Below are 20885 nucleotides of genomic sequence, written 5' to 3' on the forward strand. Positions count from 1 at the left end.
TGGTTGCCGACAGGCAGCAGGTGCTAGCAGTGAAGGTCGACGACGATGATGAAGGTGAAGCTTGATGGTGATGGTGACGGCAATGACAATGGAGATGTGGAGATTTATGAAATTGGTCTGTAGAGATAGGACGGAAGAGGAACTATCGTCAGAGGGGATGATCTTTGGTGATGGAAACGACGACGGGAGAGGAGTCGGAAGGACGAGGGCAACAATAGTAAGATTTTGGTTGATGACGGCATCACTGCAAGTCAAGTGAGGGTCAGGAAGCTCCAAATGCTCTGGTTGGGAAAATTTTTTGTGCGGCATGGAACCGACAAGACCCAATGGGGATTGAGAGCAGTGGTTGTGGGCATGACTCGACATTCAATAGTTGATGCACCGACGTGACCTAGCGGAGAGAGAAAAAGCCCACCGGTGAGAGGTGTCATTTTGGAGGTGTGACGGGCGGAGGTTGGCTGTGATGGTTCGGGGAGAGGGCGATAGTGGAGGTGAGATGGGGAGGAAGGATGAAGCTGCAATGGCGACGACTTCGAGAAAGGATTACTGATCGAGCTCTAATGGGTTTCTATGATGGGAAGAGAGAAAGGATTGCTAATCGAGAGCTCTGATACCATATTGAATTTCAAAATGTTAAATAATTTTGTTGTACCTTTCATTGATCAGGTATGCACTATTTATAGAATTACAACATAGTTCTTAACTTTTACAACTCTACAATTTGAGTTTGTCTCTGTTTCATTCACTTACAATTTGAGTTTGTCTTTGTTTCAATCACTTACAATTTGAGTTTGTCTTTGTTGCAACTTTTTATCTTTATCTCTATCATAATATTGGTAGCATTTGGTAAGTTTTAAATTGATATATCTAGTATGCTCTCATGTATAACCACCCTAATGGCGGTAGAGGGATCGCTTTAAAATGTCACTCAGTTTCTTAAGCATGACATCGAATCTGAATTGAATGGGTCACCTTGATTTTATATGATGTTAGCTATTGACAAATGTAATATTATAAAAACTAATCTGACTTGTATTGAAATAAACGAAAAGTAAATGAAAATCTAAGAAGCAAAAAGCATCCTTTAATTTGCCTGAAGCAAAAGGACCAAAAGGCATATCAATGGGTCAAGGATCGCCAAGTTATTTGCATGAAGAAATTCTTTGTTGAAAATCAACACCCCAACCCACTAAAGGGGCCCAACCCGGTTGAGCCCATTACCTTTGTTTTAAGTCATAGAAGCAGCATGTCGTGAATTTAATTTTAGAAACAGAAAGAGAGAGTAGTCTAGGGACAGAAACAAAGAGTGAAAAGAAAAAGGAGATAGGGCACCGAGAAGGAGAAGAACGGCGAGCGACACCAACCAAAGGAGGGTCCTGTTGAGCAGTAGGTAGGTTTCTGTAGAGACGCTCAAGATACCTGGAAGAAGCTTGGTTGTGCAATAAGAGTTCTCCGGACGCGTAGATCTGGAAGGAACATAAAAAGGACGACGCAGGCAAACCAAGGGAGGTTCTTTCTCTTTCAAGCTCTGAGTTAACTACTCTGTTTTAGTTAACGACTCTGTTTTATGTATTTTGTTATGTGGGTGTGTATTTGCCAGATGTTATGGTCTGTTTTCAGTATTTGAGATGAATAGATGAGCAAATTTATTATTGTGTATGTGAAATTTTAGTCAACAATTGGTATTAGAGCTATGCCCCGGAGTTAGCCATGGTGGGTGAATCCTCTGAATGCGAACAAAGGTGGTGGGCCTCGAATTAGATTGCAAAGGGATCCGTGGTTGTGCTCTATATTCTTCATGGATGTGTCCTGGTCCCAACAAGGTGAAGAGGAGTTAATCTGGATAGAGCATACTCTCGAGACAGGTGGTTCTCCATGTAAGGCGTGTGCTTTCAACGCATTGGAGTGGAAAAATCTGGGTTGGTAGAGAGTGGACGGATGGATGATTATTTGAGGGGAGGCTCGGTGGTCCTTTGTTGGAGGGGAGGATTGTTTGGTATACGACAAAAAGTCCCACATTGGTTAGAAGTGGGGAGGATCTTGGATATATAAGTGTGGACACTATCTCCATTGGTATGAGGTTTTTTGGGGGTAAAACCTAAAAGTAAATCCATGAGGGCTTAGGCCCAAAGTCGATAATATCATACCAATGTGGAGATAGGTAGTGTCCATAGTCCTTACAAATGGTATCAAAGCGGGACGGTCAGGGACCGTTATTTTTGGTGAATGTATCTTGAGTTGTAAACAGTAAGGTACCCTATTCGGTATAGTCAAAGTTCTGTCAGTATGATGAGTGACCTTCAAGTGGTTGGAGGAATCAAGAAACTCAACAACAAAAACTACAACACGTGGTCAACATGTATTGAGTCCTACCTACAAGGTCAAAACCTGTGGGAGGTTGTTGGTGGCAGTGAAGTTACACAACCGGCGATAGAAGATGCCAATGGCATCTTGTGAAAATGGAAAATTAAAGTAGGCAACAATGTTTGCTTTAATGACCACAGTTGAAGAAGAAATGTTGGAGCACATCCGAGATGCAAAAACACCGAAAGAAGCATGGGACACTCTCGCTACATTATTCTCAAAGAAGAATGAAGTAAGATTGCAACTACTCGAGAACGAGCTTCTATCGATGGCGCAACGCGACATGACTATTGCTCAGTATTTTTACAAGATGAAGTTGATATGTCGGGAAATTTTAGAATTAGATCCAACAACCCTATTGGGGAAACCAGGATAAAGAGAATAATTATCCATAGTTTGAGACCCGAATATCGAGGGCTCATTGCCGCTATACAGGGATGGTCGACTCAGCCATGACTTGTAGAGTTTGAAAATTTGCTTGCTGGTCAGAAAGCTTTGGCTAAGCAAATGGGAGAAGTCTCGCTGAAGGGTGAGAAGAAAACGCTCTACACTAGTAAGAGCAGTGGTACTTTCAAGTGGTACACTGGTAGTGGATCTAGAAAGGATGGTGACAAGGTGAAAAGTCACTAAGAAGAGGGAAGCTCTCGTCCAAGGGGAGCTTCGAAGAATAGTGAAAATAGTAGAAGGTTCGATGGCAAGTGTTACAGCTACGGGAAGATGAGCCACATGGTGAAATATTGTTGGTCCAAGAAAAAGTATGTTGAATGTAATACTGTCACTCACACTTCTCAGGAGAATAGTGAAGAGGGTTGGGATGCTGAAGCGCTATTTGTTATGGGGGAATAAGAATTAGCTCCCACTATAACAACGCCTGAACATATAAGTCATGATATGTTGAAGAAAGGGGGAAGAGAAGAGGAATTTGAGAGAGATGAAGAAGGTTTCTTCACAACTGCAGATTTTGTTGAAACTGATGAAGATGATGAGAAGAGTGATGTGGATGCTATCGTGGATCAAATTCTTGTCAAGGGATTTGACAGAGTTCGGGGTAGAGCCATGGAAATTCATGGAACACAGATCAATCTTCTGAGTTTCAGTCCAATAATTTGGTTCCTTCTGGTCAATCACAAACTATGTCTATCAGAACTGAAGAAGTTGAGGCTGTCAAGGAACTAAGTCTAGAACGGAGAGAAGATGGTCAAGATGATTAGCTTGATTTAGCTGATAGCACATAGTATGAAGGAGATGAAATTGCATCAGATTTGGGAGCCCCAAGTCAGACCGGGGAAGAGAGTAGCTTGGATCATTCTAGAAAGAAACAAAAGTTAAGTTCTTAAGTTGAATATGCAACTCAACAAATTGAGAATGGGGATGAAATGAGGCCAGCTCATAGTGATGGTAGCAAGGGAAGATCTGGGAGTAGTAGGGATTATGAGAGAAGAGGAGTAGGTGGAGAAGATGCAGTTGCTCAAGATGGACGATCAAGTTGGGTTGGAGAAGCAAGAAGGATTCAAGATGGAGATGAGCCAATTTATCGAAGGAGAGATGATTATGGTCGAGATGGGAGACTTGAGGTGGAAAAAAGCCATTTGGTCTCGAGAGGGAGAGATGATACTGGTCACTCTTATCTGCATAGAGATTGGGATTCAAATTTAGGGCATTATTCATCAGTCAAAGGAGAGGGATTTGAGCGATAGAAGGAAAGGCACAGTTCAGTGGGAACTTGGCAAAGGAGGGAAGAGGATGTGCAACGGAGAAGGCCAAAAAGTGAAGAGATCAAGAGGTGTGACCATGTTGATGAAACATGATCTAGGCATAGGAGCTGGTGTTGAGGGGGAGTGTTGAAAATCAACACCAGCCCACTAAAGGGGCCCAGCCCGGTTGAGCCCATTACCTTTGTTTTAAGTCATAGAAGCAGCATGTCTTGAATTTAATTTCAGAAACAGAAAGGGAGAGTAGTTTAGGGACAGAAACAAAGAGGGAAAAGAAAAAGGAGATAGGGCACCGAGAAGGAGAAGAACAACGAGTGGCACCAACCAAAGGAGTGTCCTCAGGTTTCCGTAGAGATGCTCAAGATACCTGGAAGAAGCTTGGTCGTGCAATAAGAGTTCGCCGGACGCGTAGATCTGGGAGGAACAGAAATAGGACGATGCAGGCAAACCAAGAGAGGTTTTTTCTCTTTCAAGCTCTGAGTTAACTACTCTGTTTTAGTTAACTACTCTGTTTTATGTATTTTGTTATGTGGGTGTGTATTTGCCAGATATTATGGTCTTTTTTCAGTATTTGAAAAAACAGATTTATTGTTGTTAATGTGAAATTTTAGTCAACATTCCTTTGTTAGTCACCCTTTACGAATCTCTACTAAGCTTCAAGAGTTGAGAAATAATCATACGAAACATTTCCCTTTGGATGCTGAAGATGCATAGTCAATCTTAGAGACGCTGCCATTGAACAAACACTGTATCTGACCTGGGCTCACGCACGGACAGAATAACAAAGACTACAGTGAACGAACATGGATGTTGAAACACCCCACTTGATTTATTGCTTGATTTGTGGGGATGAAGCGCCATCCTCGTCTTCAATAAGCAAATATTAACTACACTTCGCAGCTTCACGCTTTTGTGCGTTTTACTCTGCTACTCACCTTCCTGAGTTTCCGTTTCCTGAACTTCCCTTTTCAGCTTTCTGTATATTAATCTGAATCATGGGGTTGGCAAGTCACGAAAACTGAAAACTGATTAACTACCTCCTGATTCCGAACCACTTTAGGGATCAGGTCCTACGTGTTTACGAGACTACAACGACTTTTTACGTTCTCTGAAACGAGAAAGAATTAGTTGAAAGATGAAGTAGTGGGGGAAATTGTAACTTCGTGGGAAAAGCACAAGATGGGTTCGGCAGTGTTGTTGGTAGTAGTGGTGGTTTTCTCGTTCGTTTTTGTGGCCGACTGTCGCCATAATTATGGGGAAGCTCTGGCGAAGAGCATTCTGTTCTTCGAAGGGCAGAGGTCGGGGAGGTTGCCTCTGAATCAGAGACTGAAATGGAGAAAAGATTCTGCACTTGAAGATGGCCATCAGATTGGTGTAAGTTCAAACTGTTCGGGTTTCTTTCTTCCTTTCTTTAACGAGGATCTTAGAATTAGCCTCAAATCCATGATGGAATTTTCAGGTAGACCTGGTAGGAGGGTACTACGATGCGGGGGATAACGTAAAATTTGGATTTCCCATGGCATTCTCCATGACAATGCTGTCATGGAGCGTGATAGAGTTTGGCGACTCGATGAGGTTGCAGGCGGGACATGCCATGGAGGCCATTCGATGGGGCACAGACTACTTGCTCAAGGCCACCAGTATCCCGGACGTCGTCTTCGTCCAGGTGGGTGAGCCTTACCTTGATCACAATTGCTGGGAGAGACCCGAAGACATGGACACCCCTCGGAATGTTTACGCCGTCGACCGTGCTCACCCTGGTTCCGAGGTCGCAGCTGAGACAGCTGCGGCACTCGCCGCCGCTTCCATCGTTTTCCGGTCATCTGATCCTCCTTATTCGTCCAAGTTGCTTTCAAGAGCCACCAAGGTAAGGTCATATCTCTGAAACAAAAACTAGAACACAGCGGTTTGGCTAACAGAAGAAAATACAGGTGTTTTCGTTTGCTGATAATTACCGGGGGTTCTACAGTGACAGTCTCAAGCACGCAGTCTGCCCTTTTTACTGCGACTACAGCGGTTACCAGGTACTGCTTACGCGGATTTACAGAAAAGTCAAGGATCATTAACACCGATCAGTCTTGTTTTTGACATTGTAGTCGTTGGAGTTTTAATTTTTCATCTGGGTGTGGTCGAAACAGGATGAGTTGTTGTGGGCAGCAGCGTGGATATACAAATCAACACAGAAGGATCTCTACCGGAAGTATCTCGTGGACAACATCTACAAGTTGGAACAGAGTAAACGAGTGATGGGAGGTGAATTTGTAGGAGGAAGCTTCAGCGAGTTTGGATGGGACGATAAGCATGCCGGTCTTTACGTTCTTATCTCCTCTGTAAGTCCTCGTTATTATGTTTCGGATCTCCTTGTCCTGAACTTCACTGCGGTCTATTTTCTGATATTCCATGGCTGTTGATGCAGGACTTATCCTTGATTAATGAAACTAACCGTGACGACCCTTTCTACCGCAACGCTGACCGGTTCATCTGCTCTGTGTTGCCGGAATCACCCACCAGTAGCGTCGACTACTCGCCAGGTCTGTTTTCTTTATGAGAATTCCCTTCTGCTAATTGAAGCTTTTTCTGTCGTAATTCCAGCCAAAACTTTCGACGCTCAGAAAGCAATCTCTCTGCCCATTTTGATAAAATGGCATTTACAGGCATGGGTGGTTATAATTTCACCCAGGGTCCTTCCAGTCGAATCACCATGGACTAGATTCAGTTTCAGGCTGAACATTTTTTCTGGCCTGCTTTATTGTCGCAGGCGGACTCCTCTTCAAACCCGGCGGAAGCAACGTGCAGCACGCAACAGCCATCTCCTTCCTTCTTCTCGTCCATTCTCGCTCTCTCCATCGCGCCAACGCAAGCGCCCAGTGCGGCAACGTTGTTGCCACTCCCTCTAGGCTCATAAACCTTGCCAAAAGCCAGGTACAGAAATGGGAACTCACCCTAGCTCAACTCTTCCTTCCCTGTAAGATTTATCTTCTGATGTTTAGGGCTTCTTGCAGGTTGACTACATCCTAGGACACAACCCCCTCAAGATGTCATACATGGTTGGGTACGGAAAGAAATTCCCTCGTCGGATTCACCATCGTGGGTCTTCCCTGCCATCAGTGGATGCAAACGCGTCTGCTCTCGGTTGCAGAGGAGGGACTCCGTTCTTCATGGCTCCTTCTCCGGACCCTAACCTTCTGATGGGTGCAGTGGTAGGGGGACCCAATAAGACCGACGGGTACGACGAGTCCAGAACTGATTTCCGGCAGTCGGAGCCCACCACCTACATCAATGCACCTCTCGTCGGCCTATTGGCCTTCTTCACAAATAAAGCTTAACTGGAGGATTTCGAGGACAGGAGTTCTGCTCTTTCGTTTTTCGTGTATGTTTAAAGATTTTCTTCGTTTCTGGGAAATTAACAAGAATCAAAACATACCTTTTGGGAAGGAAAGCTGATTTGCTTCAAATGGACTTTACCTCAGGAGGAGTTGCTGATTTGCTTGTACTTCGAATCTGCACCACAGTTTACACATGCGATACATTCATTCTTTGTACTGGACTTTTTTATTTTTAAAATATCAATGTAGAAGTTTCCTGAAGACTAAATCAAGCAATTTAATCATCCAGCTTATTGGCAAATCGCTTCACTATATAAATAAATAACTTACAACATTTTAGACACTTGAACTTCAAATTCAGAGAAGGAAAAATCGTTGCCACCTACAACTATTTTGTATCAGTGATGGGAATCAGATGAAATCAATCGGCAACAGCTTCCTCTTTAGAGGAAAGCTGGTTCTGAATGTGCTGTGGAACCACATCAAAGTTGGCTAGCTGCATGGTTTAAGATGCTCGGCCCTTTGTCATCCCACTGAGTGCACTCACTTACTGAAACATCTCTGCTAGTGGTACTAGTGCGTCCACTACCTGCAGAATTCAAGGAAAAAAATTGTTTCATCACCTAGATCCATTAAAAAAACAGGACAAATTTGTTTCATCATCAAGATCCATTTTCAAGAATGACAGGAATAGCAATTTTGGTACCTTGAGACCACCAGGCTTATCACTAAAGCTGTTAATTTGGCCTCTCCTTGAGTTAAGGTCACCGATAACATCACCCAAGTGCTCTTCAGGGGTGACAACTACAACTTTCATTATTGGTTCCAACATTCTAAGAGCTGCCTTTCTCATAACATCGCGGAAGGCACCCCATGCTGCCAGTTGGAAAGCCAACACACTTGAATCAACATCATGGTAGGAACCGTCGACTAAAACAGCACAGACATCAACAACTGGATAACCAGCGAGGATACCATTGGTCATGCACTCTTCTAACCCTTTCATCACTCCAGGTATGTATTCTTTAGGAACCGCACCACCCTTTATTCCACTCTTAAACTCTTATCCACTCCCAGGCTCCATGGGCTCAAACCTTACAGTAATATCTGCAAACTGCCCTTGTCCTCCTGACTGTTTCTTGTGAACATATTTCACTTCAGATACCTTTGAGATGCTCTCGCGGTAGTTAACTTGTGGTGCACCCACATTAGCTTCAACCTGGCATCAAAAGCATGATTGTGAAAAGGGACATTGTAAAGGCAGCTAAGTAATATTTTGGGATGTTGTATCTATTTTAATTCCTAGTTAAGTTTTCTTTCTTACCATCTTTCCTATGTGATGAAGGCTAGAGAATTAGGATGTCTTATTAATCTCCTCTAAGGTGAGAAGTGTACTTTCTATAGTTTTTATGTTGTTTTATTATAAATAAAGACTTAAACGAGGGGAGAGAGAATTCCTTTCCTCTCCACTTGTTCAGCCCCTCTCTCTCTCTCTCTCTCTCTCTCTCTCACGTTTCCTCTCTTTCCTCTTTCTCTCTTTCAAATTCTCAAAATGATATACATGGCACGATGGTCATAAAACACAAAGATTGAAACAGAAAGAAGAAAGAATAAGTGACACACATTTTACCTTAAATTCCCTCTTCAGTCTATCAACGATAATCTCAAGAAGTTCTCCCATTCCTTCAATAACAGTTTGGTTGATTTCTTCATCCCTTGAAAAGTGGAGCGATGGTCTTCCTGAGCTAGTTTGATCAGTCCAACTGCCATCTTATCGATATCTGCTTTAGTCTTTGGCTCTATTGCAACTTTAATGACAGGGTCAGGGAAGTCCATCCTTTCTAAGACAATTAGATGGTCTAAGTCACAGTGTTTCACCAGTTATTGTATCTTTGAGACCCGCAAGGGCAATGATATCACCAGTTAAAGCTACCTTAACATCTTCCCTACTGTTTGCATTTAGTATATAAGAACCAGCACTCAGCTTACCTGCATACATTCTCACAAATGTTAGGGAGCCAACAAATGGGTCACTCATGATCTTGAATGCTAGTCCAGAAAATGGCTCATCATCACTAGTTGTCCTTTCAATAACCAACTCAGGGTTCTCAGGATTAGTTCCCTTCATTGGAGGCAAGTCAAGAGGAGAAGGTAAGTAATCCACAACAGCATCAAACAGAGGTTGAACACCCTTGTTTTTAAAAGCCGATCCACACAATTTAGGGACAAACTTTGCTCCAATGGTTCCCATTCTAATAAGTTTCTTGATGGTTCCTTCATCAGGTTCAACTCCCTCTAGGTAAACTCTCCATAGCCTGATCATCCAACTCAACTAACAACTTAATCATTTCTGTTCTGTACTCCTGAGCTAGGTCTCCGAGGTCTTCTGGTATCTCCTCATATACAAATTTTGCACCCAATTCTTCTCCAGACCACAGAATGGTTGCATTGTCACCACATCGACAACTCCTTTAAAGTTATCTTCTGCACCCACAGGAAGCTGAATCACCAGAGGCTTAGCACCCAAATTTGTGACTATCATATCTCTTGTTCTGAAAAAAATTGCTCCTAATCGATCCATTTTGTTGACAAAGCAAATCCTAGGGACTCCATATTTGTCAGCTTGTCTTCATACTGTTTCTGATTGTGGCTCAACACCAGCAACAATATCAAACAAGCAAATAGCACCATCCAGCACTCTAAGAGCTCGCTCAACTTCAAGTGTAAAGTCCACATGTCCAGGTGTGTCAATAATGTTGATCCTGTGTTTGTTCCAAAAGGTGGTTGTGGGTGCAGAAGTAATAGTGATGCCTCTCTCTTGTTCCTGTTCCATCCTGTCCATTGTCGCAGTTCCTTCATGTACCTCACGAATCTTGTAATTCCTTCCAGTGTAGTAGAGAATTCTTTCAGTTGTTGTAGTCTTTCCTGCATCTATGTGGGCCATGATACCGATATTACGATAATTTTTTAGTGGTATTGCCCTCTTTCCATCTGACACGATATGAAACACAACTGTAAATATCTTGTAAGATATATTATCATACTTTCAGTATGAAAAGTAAGACAAGAAGAGCCCACAGGATAAATAACAAACAAATATCAATGAAAAAACTTCAATTAAAACAAAAAAAAGTTTAAAGCTCTTGACTTTTGTCAAGACTTGTCTGTATGGGGTCTGGTCCAGGCATGCTGGACCTTTCCGTGGCTTGGACACCAAGGGATTCACACAAAATATGGGGAGAAAAAGAAGATTCAAAACCCACCAGGAAGGGTTATTTTGGAGATGCTCTGGCTTCGAATGTAGCACTAAATTTCTTTCTGGACTCTCCTCTTATTTGCTTTTCTTAATTCTTTACTAGATGAGATTTTCTTTCCTTCTTTTTCAAAAAGATTAGACAAATCAGTGTTTCTAGCTCTCCAAAAGATAAAACAAATCAGTATTTCTAGCTTTCCAGGGGGTTATTATGGAAGCCTTGTTAACTATCTACATTGTTGGTTGAGGATGGTGTTGTGTGCAGTATGAGGTGTTTTTGGTTTCGTATGCAACCATATGAACTCACTCTCATTTGCTGTGTTGGGGCTAGAATTAACAGCCTCCCCGCAGGTCACCTACCCCCAGCCCCACCCTACCTGCCCTTCACATATTTCTTATCTTAGTTTTTTGTTAGTGATTACACATAAATAGGAGATTTTAAAATATGTCTCTCTCTTTTTTTAGGTAAAAAAATTGAGCAATTTGTTCAAAGGCAAGCGGAGACTGAGGGCAACCAACAAAGGCCTGTAGTACAAACAGTAGATGAATATGCAAAATACACTTCAGAGATGGGACTCTCTCAATACTGGACAAGATTTGCCATGTAGAAGAACAATCATTCACCCAGTAGGAGACAAGATCATTGGCAAAGGAGACTAAAAGACAAGCTTTTGGGGTAATTGTGACAGTAGGGAACCGATACTTACAAAACTTGTTTGCAGAACAGATTATATGATCTTGGGGCCAAAATTGCTACGAGTTAAGAGTGAAGAATTAAACTAAGCACGACTGAAGTATAAAACAAGCCGGGAAACTCAGAAAGGACGAACCTTTGAGTACTAGGCTATAATACATATCATTGCAGAAAGGAATTCGAAGTTCACAAGAGAAACACTGGCATTTGCGCCATACCCATAAAATTTGAAGTAAAATCGGCATTTTGTCGGGAATCATTACCAAGTGGCAACTGTCAGTAAACTTCGCTTATCATTTATCACTGAATAAAGAAAAGTATGACACGCGGTACTGGAAGCAAGAAGAAAATACAAGGAGCGCTAACCTTCCGCAGCCATGGCGACGACAGAGAGCCTGCCCTTTCGCGGGTGCAAAATGGGTATCGAGGATTTCGACCTGAGACGCACGCATCCAAACAATTCCGACCGCGGGGCATGGGGAAAGCCACGCCCGCAATGTCTGAGTCCGAGGAAGCCATTGGAAGGGAGATGAAGAACCCTACGAGAGGAACCCACCCAAGTCCCGGATGGCCGAACCAGAGGCGGACGACCCGGAAATTCTAACGGATTCTGCCGCCATTTTTATGGCTCCCCTGCACTGTGCTAGATAACGGAAACTACGAGGCCAGGCGTTCGCAGGAACTTGTTGGAGCATACGGTGTATATATACTTACGGTGGGGGTTATTTTTGTACAAGGGTATTTATATATTTTATACACAAATAAATCTAGGGTTAAATATAAAATACACATGTAACCTTAATTGAAAAATAGTAAAAGTTTTTCCAGCTGTCACTCCAGTGGACGTAGGCATATTGCCAAACCACCGTTAAATCCCTTTGTTATTCGTTCTTGTTTGATACTACATTAATCAAGCCGAAATAGCTTAGACTAAAGGGGTTTTTCTCTCAACAATTGGTATCAGAGCTTACCTGTCAATTCTGAAATCGTCGTTCCAAAAAAATCCCGTCGCCCATTTCGTTACAGCCTCCGGTTCTGGCAATGATTCAATCGACCGCCGTTCGATGATACCTCCATGCCGAGGAGTTCTACGACCACCGTTCGAAGATAACCCCACGCCGAGAAGTTCCGCGACTGCTGTTCGATGATATCTCCACTTTGAGGAGTTCTGCGACCGTCGTTCGAAGATAACCCCAAGCCGAGGAGTTCCCCGACCACCACCGCTGTCGCGGACGATGACTCCCATCTCTCCTTGTCGTGAAAAAAAAAATTCTAAAGAGGGAAATCTCCTCTTCTGGAATTCGAAAATTGCATATCGGGGGACTCATCATGGAGCTGGGACTGGTATCCGTGAGGCACATCTGCCGAGCTCTACAGACGCATCTGTTGAAGCTTTCTTCTATGAAGACATCGAGGCTTCTCATACCGCGCTCGAAATCCAGTTTTTTGCACGAAAAGACCAAATTAGGCTACGATGACTAGAGTTTCTTCTACAAAATTTGACATGACGAAGTTTGATAGAACTAGAATTTTTGGATTATGGCAGAGGAGGGTGAAGGACCTATTAGTGTAGCAGGGCATGTTGAAGGCGTTATATGGAAAACAACTGGCAGAAATGGATAACATGGATTGGAAAATGGAAGCGAAGGCAGCAACGACTATTAGGCTTTGTCTGGCTGATGACGTAATGCATCATGTCATGGATTAGGAATCACCGTTAGAAGTTTGGTTGAAACTGGAAAGTCGGTATATGTCCAAGTCGTTGACGAACAAACTCTATCTTAAGCAGAAACTATATGGTCTGAAGATGTCAAAGGGCTTGGGTCTGAGCAAATATATCAATGTTTTCAATCAGCTCATTAGTGATTTGAGGCAGGTAGATGTAAAGTTTGAAGATGAAGACAAGGCATTAATATTGCTGAATTCCCTATCGAATTCTCATACGTATGAAAATTTGGTTACGACTCTGATGTGGGGAAAAGAAACTCTCAAATTGGAGGATATCACAAGTGCTCTTTTAGGCTTCCATCAGAGGAAGAAAGCCAGTGATGAGACTTCACATGGTGAAGGACTTGTGGTGAAGGATAACTAGGAACGTGGAAGAAACAAGTCTTACATCGGGTAACAACAAATCTTGGTCTAAATTCAGGAAGAGGAAGGACGTCATGTGTTTTAAGTGCAGGAAAAAGGGGCACATAAAACGGGAGTGTCCAGAGAAAAAGAAAGGGAATGTAAAGAACAAAGAGGGTTCATCAAAGTCTGCAAATATAGTGGAAGAAGATGACTTAGGGAGTGGTGACGGGGATCTGCTTTATGTTTCATCTAGTTCAGATCATCTAAGAGATTCTTGGATTTTGGATTCAGCATGCTCTTATCACATGACACCCAATAAAGATTGGTTTCACACTTACAGGTTAGTAAACTTTGGTTATGTTCTGATGGGTAATGATGCTTCATGCAAAGTTGTTGGAATAAGGAGAATAAAAATTAAAATGTTTGATGGTGTGGTTAGAACGTTATGTGATGTTAGACATATACCAAATTTAAGAAAGAAACTGATTTCATTGGGCACTTTAGATTGTAATGGGTATAGTTACAAGTTTGCAAGTGGAATAATGAAAGTGAGTAAAAGTGTCTTAAAAGTGATGAAGGGGCATAAATTATCTGAATATATTTATACAATGTAAGGTACCACAGTTATAGGTGGAGTTGCAGCTATGGAGTCTGAGTCTGACTGTACCGTCTTGTGGCATATGCGGGTAGGTCATATGGGTGTGCGTGGGATGATGGAGCTTCATAAGAGAAATCTATTGAAGGGTGTCAAAACATGCAAGCTTGATTTCTACAAGTTTTGTGTTCTTGGGAAAAAAATAAGGTGTAGTTCAAGGCAGCCACACACAAGACAAAGGGGATTTTTGACTATGTTCATTCAAATGTTTGGGGGCTAGTAAGAGTATCATCCCGAGGAGGACACATGTATTTTGTGACCTTTATTGATGACTACTCAGGTTTGGGTGTACTTAACACAAGTCAGAAATGTTTGCCAAGTTCAAGTTGTGGAAAGCTGAAGTAGAAAACCAGACAGGGAGGAAGATTAAATGCCTCAGGTCAGACAATGGTACAAAGATTCAAAATTCAAGGAATTGTGTGAGAAACATGGAATAAAGAGACACTACAATAGAACGGTGTGGCAGAAAGGATGAACAAAACTATAGCTGAAAGAACTCGATGTCTCAGGTTGACTACAGGGCTTGCAAATAATTTCTGGGTAGAACCAGTGAGTATGACATGTTTTTTTATTAACAGATCACCTAGAGCAGCACTAGATGGTAAAGTATCAGAGGAGGTGTGGGCGGGGAGTGAGGTAAACTACTCTGGCTTGAGAGTGTTTGGAAGTCCAACCTATGTACATGTTTCTAGTGAGGATTTCGTAGTTTGATGGGAAGTCTAGACAGTGTATCTTTTTGGGCTATCAGAAAGGGGTGAAAGGCTTCAAGCTTTGGGATTCGAAGGCAAACAAGATAGTGATCCGTCGAGATGTGGTTTTTGATGAAAAAGCCTTGTTGCAGCGTACTCAGAAAGAAGAGAAACAGGTGCCAAAAAATTACAGCACCAATGATGATGTGGTGCAGGAGGAGCTAGAGAACCATGGTAGAGAAAAGGATTCTCAACATGAAGAAAGTTCTAGCTTAGTTGATCAACAATATCACAATGTAGCCACAAACAGACCCAAACACACTATCAAGCCTCCTACCAGGTATGGTTTTGAATATTTGGTTTCTTATACGCTTATAACTAGTAGCGGGGATTCTACTACTTTTCAAGAGGCAGTACAAAGCCAAGAGAAAAGTAGATGGATGGGCGCTATGGTGGAGGAGATGGAGTCTCTGCATAAAAACCAGACATGGGAGTTGGTGGAGCTTTCCGAGGGGAAGAAAATGATAGGGTGCAAATGGGTGTATAACAAGAAAGAAGCAGTATCAGAAAAAGAGGGGGAAAAATTCAAGGCTCGTTTAGTAGCAAAGGGTTACTCACAGAGGAAACGGGTTAACTATGATGAGGTCTTCTCCCCTGTGGTCAGACACACCTCTATCAGGGCAGTGTTGGTTTTAGTAGCACATTCAGACATGTAGTTGGAGCAGATGGATGTAAAGACAACTTTTCTTCATGGTGACTTGGGGGAACAGATTTAAATGGTGCAACCAGTAGGGTTTAGTCACCCTGGACATGAACATTTGGTATGTAATTTGAAAAAATCACTTTATGGGTTGACACAGTCTCCGAGGTAGTGGTACAAGCGATTTGACTCTAACATGATCTGATTGTCTACAAAAGGTGTGAGTATGATTGTTGTATTTATGTGAAAAGTCTTGATGATGATTCTTTTATTTTTCTGTTATTTAATGTGGATGACATGTTGATTGCTGCAAAGAGTATGAGTGAGGTCAATAAATTGAAGATTTTGTTGAATAGAGAATTTGACATGAAGGATTTGGGTGCGGCCAAGAAGATTCTTGGGATGGAGATTCGTAGGGGCAGAGCTTCTAGGAGATTATGGCTATCTTAGCATAACTATGTTGAGAAGGTGTTGGACAGGTTCAACATGGGTAATGCAAAACCACTAAGTGCACCTTTGGTGAATCATTTCAGATTGTCTACCACTCAATGCCCGAAGACAGATAATGAAGTTCATGACATGTCAACGGTCCCATATGCCAATGCAGTGGGGTGTTTGATGTATGCTATGGTTTGAACAAGACCAAATTTGGCACAAGCTATTAGCGTGGTTAGCAAGTTTATTTGAAATCCGGGTCAACAACATTGGGATGCAGTCAAGTGAATTTTCAAATACTTGAGGGGTACTACAGACTATGACATCATGTTTAGCAGACAACAAAGTGATCCTTCAGTTGTGGGATATATGGATGTAGACTATGCATGAGACTTGGATGACAGGAGGTCTAGCACAGGTTATGTATTTATTCTTGTGGGAGGACTTATTTGTTGGAAGTCCATGGTACAGTCTATAGTTGCACTATCTACTAGAGTATATGGCAGTAGCTAATGCTGCCAAGGAGGCTTTGTGGCTTACAGGGTTGGTCAAGGAGCTGGGTGTCCTGCAAGGTGGAGTTTAGTTGCATTGTGATAGTCAGAGTGTCATTTATTTGGCAAAGAACCAGGTGTATCATGTGAGGACCAAGCACATAGATGTGAGGTTTCACGGGATTAGGGAATTGGTTTCAACAGGTGAACTACTAGAAAATTGTCACACTTCTGAGAATGTAGCAGACATGTTGACAAAACCTATTTCTACAGATAAGTTCAAACATTGCTTGAACTTGATTAATATCTCCAGTTTCTAGATGGGAGACGACCCCAACCTATTGTTCCAGGTGGAGTCCTAGGTTATGTTTTTTTTTTTTCTTAAGGGGTGGATATACGCCAAGGTGGAGATTGTTAGAGCATATGGCGTATATATACTTAGGTTTGGGGGGGGGGGGGGGGGGGGGGGGGGGGGGGGGGAGGAATACACAAATACATCTAGGGTTTAGTATAAAATACATATATAACCCTAACTGAAAAATAGTGAAAGTTTTTTCGACTGTCACTCCAGTGGATGTAGGTATACTGCAGAATCACCGTTAAATCCTTTTGTTCTTCGTTCTTGTTTGATACTTTGTTAATCAAGCCTAAATACCTCAGACGAAAGGGGTTTTTCTCTCAACACGACTAAATTGGACCCAACTGGATAGAAATTGGGTTGTCTTGGATTAATTCTTGGCCGGAGACATGTTTTTCAGTTGTTTATGAAACGAATGAAGAAGAAATGTGTGGAGAGGGCAGAAAGTATTCATCAGTGAAAGGAAGTGTTTATGGTAGAATGAAATATGCCATGGGCTGGTACATGACCCCGACAGGGGGTTTATATCCTCAGTGAGGAGAGAGTGGAGCCTGCATTTGTAATATCCTTATCCATAGAAATTTGTATGCCGAAGCCCAGTCAGTAGACAGAGTAGGCATGGGTTGATTGGATTTGTTAATTTTGAGGCCTACTTCAGCTTTTGATTTGATTATTTCAGTTTTCAAAAACGAATTTTTGGAACTGATTTTACTGATAGGCCTGGTGTCTCTTTTAGGGCTGCAGAGTGGGCTGTTTCCTTCGTTTTAGACCTGTATCAACTGAACCTTTTAATGAAGTTTGAAATGAAAGAGAGTGACCAAGTACGCTGTAGTGTACACACTGTCTATACATAGGATAAACATCTTCTGCTCCTTTGAAATTATATTTAGTCTCCCTCAACACGAGTGAATGTTTTTATTAGAATGTAATTTAATATATTATTTATTTATTTTTTTGTATTTTACCATTTTGCCCTTTTTTTCTTTTCACTGTATAAATCTACCTGTTATGCGTAACAGTGTTTTTAATAAAGATTTTATCACGAAATAGAGTCTTCGTCCCCTCGACCGTTGCCAACCCGACGAACAGAGCAACGGCTCTTTTCGATCCAGATTTCTAATATGGTATCAGAGTGGATGATCCTCATCCTCTGAGTATTTTCGGCCGGCGACCCTTCTCTCGGTGATTCCGGCGACATACCTTTCGGCAACCTATTTTCGGTGACTCGTTTCGTCCATTTTCGGCGACCCATTTCGGCGACGGTCATCGGCAACCTGATTTCAGCTCTCCATTTCAGCTGATCTCTCGACACAGAGGTTAGATTTCATCTTCCTCCTAATTTTTTTTTTCGACAATAGTTAAGCTCCTGCGTGTTTTTCTTTCTCGGCGAGATAGCGTCTCTGCTGTGAAGAATGGCTGTTTTTGGTAGTGGTGCTCTGGTGCCGTTGCCGTGAGGGCTGATTTGCCCCTGTTTCGGTTGTGGGGCTCTGGCGCCGTTGCCGTGAGGGCCGTTTTGCCCCTGTTTTGGTTGTGGTGCTCTGGCGCCGTTGCCGTGAGGGCCGTTTTGCCCATGTTTCGGTGGTGCTCTGGCGCCGTTGCTGTGACCAAAATTTATCTCTACATTTGGCCGAGAGTTGGTGCTCTCTCTATTTTTTTTCATTGCTTTTGGTGGTGGTGCTCTGGCGCCATTACCGTGACCTAATTTGCCTCTAAATTTGGCCGTGAAGGTTAAGTTTGTGACTGACCGAACGGTGTGCTGTGCTCCATTTGTTGTTCAATTTTTTTTTTTTCTGTTGTATTCTTAGGTTACATCCCAGACTTTCATTAGTACCTTCTTGGGGACTCCATGGAGACTTATTCATCGACGGGTGTTTCCGATTCTGGTCTTCGTACCAGTTCGACTCGTTCCACTTTTGACGAACCTTCACACCCATACTATCTTCACCATTCGGACAACCCCGGGCAAGTTCTTGTCTCACAACTACTTACTGGTGAAAATTACACCAGTTGGAGCCGTGCAATGTCCCTCGCCTTATCTGTGAAGAATAAAGTGGGTTTTATCGATGGTTCTATACCTATACCTCAGAGTGCTGATCCTCCTTTGTTGAACTCCTGGACCCGGAATAACAATATTGTCATCTCTTGGATTTTAAATTCGGTTTCCAAGGAAATCTCTGCAGGTGTTATGTTTGCTGCTTCTGCCCGCGAAATTTGGCTCGCTCTTCGGGATCGTTATCAACAGCGCAATGGTCTGCGCATTTTTCAACTTAAACGGGAATTGATGAACTTGCGCCAAGACAAGGATTCTGTAAACACTTATTTCACAAAGTTGACGACCCTTTGGGAAGAACTGGACAATTACCGTCCTCATTGCTCTTGTGGAAAATGTTGTGGTGGAGTTAAGGATCTTATTGATTACCACAACATGGAGTATGTCATGTCCTTCTTGATGGGCCTTGATGACTCTTTCTCCTATGTTCGTGGTCAGCTGCTCCTCATGGATCCGATGCCTCCTCTTAATCGTGTTTTTTTCTCTGGTTGTCCAAGAGGAACAACAACGGAGGATCCCTCAAGCCTCGAGTTCGCATACCCCCACCGATACAATGGCATTCGCGTTTAAATCCGGGCAGCCCGATGTTCATAAACTTGGCCCCCACACCTCTCAGAAATTTCAACCAAATTACAAATCTCCCTGGAATCCGCATCCCAATGCTTCTCGGAATCAGAATTCCCATGCTCCCCGGAATCTGCACAAGGATAAGTATTATTGTACTCATTGCAAGACCGTTGGCCATACTATTGGTCGTTGCTTTAAGATCCATGCTATCCGACTGGACCCGCCTCCACAGCCACGCCACATTCTCATGCTGCTGCTCATCAGGTTTCCATTGCTGCTGATGGCCCAGGTTCTAGTTCTGTTGGGAGTCTTGTGCAGAATCTTGACTCAACTCAGTTTCAACAGCTCGTGTCCATGCTTTCTACACACCTGAGTAGCTCCGCACAAGTCACCACTGCTCCGGAATCTTCTACATCCCACTGTGTGGCAGGTATTTGTTTTTCTGTCTCCTTAAATCCTTTAATTTCTTCACCTCAATCATGGATTGTCGACTCAGGAGCTACTCGACATATTTGCTCTCACGCTCCTGTTTTTGTTTCTTTGCATGCTATCCCTCACACTACAGTTACTTTACCCAATAACACTCAACTTTTAGTCCATCTTGCTGGTGATATTCAATTGCATTCTCATCTTGTACTTAAAAACGTACTATTTGTTCCTCAATTCAAATTCAACTTGATCTCTGTTAGTGCTTTAGTTACTGACTCTGGCCTTACAGTAAGTTTTCTTCCTGATTGCTTTGTTATCCAGGATCTATCCACCCAGACGACGATTGGCAAGGGTGACAGAGTCCAAGATCTTTATGTCCTCAGTGCTCGAAGCTTGAATTATATTTCTCCTGTTTTTGTTAACACTGTTTCAGCCCATGTTTGGCATAATAGGCTAGGATACATTTCTTTCCAGCGAGTTGATTTTTTGAAGGATCAGTTGAATTGCGATGTAACTAAATTACGAAAATCAGATCCTTGTTATATTTGTCCTCTTGCTAAACAACGTCGACTATCTTTTGAATCTCACAATAACTTGTCTCAATTTCCTTTTGATCTTGTGCACTATGATATTTGGGGACCCTATCAGACTGTTTCTCATACTGGCCATCGTTTCTTCTTAACTCTTGTTGATGATTGCACTCGATTTACCTGGATCTTTCTGTTAAAAACTAAATCTGATGCTATCTCTGTGATACCGCATTTTTTTCATATGGTTTTTACTCAGTTTAATGCTAAAATTAAAGTTTTCCGATTTGATAATGCCCCTGAGTTATCTTTTGTTGAGTTTTTTCAAGATCAAGGAGTCTTACACCAGTTTTCTTGTGTTGAACGACCTCAGCAAAACTCAGTTGTTGAAAGAAAACATCAACACCTCTTGGATGTGGCTCGCTCCCTGTTCTTCCAATCTCGTATTTTCGTCTCTTTTTGGACAGACTGCATTCTTACTGCGGTTTTCTTGATTAAAAGAACTCCATCTCCTTTCTTGCGACACAACACACCTTTTCATTTACTCTACAACACGGCTCCT

At 42.5% G+C, this 20885-nt stretch overlaps 1 protein-coding gene and 1 pseudogene across 1 annotated transcript; one reads left to right on the forward strand and one right to left on the reverse strand.

Moving 5' to 3' along the window:
- The first annotated feature begins 5577 nt into the window (after positions 1 to 5577).
- Positions 5578 to 7540, forward strand: LOC137948212 (endoglucanase 8-like). The gene is made up of 6 exons (XM_068794212.1): positions 5578 to 5943; positions 6008 to 6100; positions 6215 to 6406; positions 6493 to 6607; positions 6835 to 6998; positions 7079 to 7540. The coding sequence occupies exons 1-6, from the start codon at positions 5593 to 5595 to the stop codon at positions 7400 to 7402; spliced, it is 1239 nt and encodes a 412-aa protein (XP_068650313.1). The 5' UTR covers positions 5578 to 5592; the 3' UTR covers positions 7403 to 7540.
- A 163-nt stretch (positions 7541 to 7703) lies between these two features.
- Positions 7704 to 11830, reverse strand: LOC137947798 (elongation factor G-2, chloroplastic-like; annotated as a pseudogene).
- Positions 11831 to 20885: the final 9055 nt, after the last annotated feature.

This window comes from Aristolochia californica, unplaced genomic scaffold, assembly GCF_029961685.1.
Source record: "Aristolochia californica isolate CCGP_79_NKW_82.1479 unplaced genomic scaffold, dmAriCali1.0.hap1 SCAF_13, whole genome shotgun sequence".
NCBI classification, from domain to species: domain Eukaryota; kingdom Viridiplantae; phylum Streptophyta; class Magnoliopsida; order Piperales; family Aristolochiaceae; genus Aristolochia; species Aristolochia californica.

Coding starts and splice junctions, on each gene's coding strand:
- LOC137948212 (XM_068794212.1), top strand. CDS start 5,593: ATGGCATTCTCCATGACAATGCTGTCATGGAGCGTGATAGAGTTTGGC. Junction 6,101..6,214: donor GCGACTACAGCGGTTACCAG/GTACTGCTTACG, acceptor TGGTCGAAACAG/GATGAGTTGTTGTGGGCAGC. Junction 6,999..7,078: donor TAAACCTTGCCAAAAGCCAG/GTACAGAAATGG, acceptor GGCTTCTTGCAG/GTTGACTACATCCTAGGACA.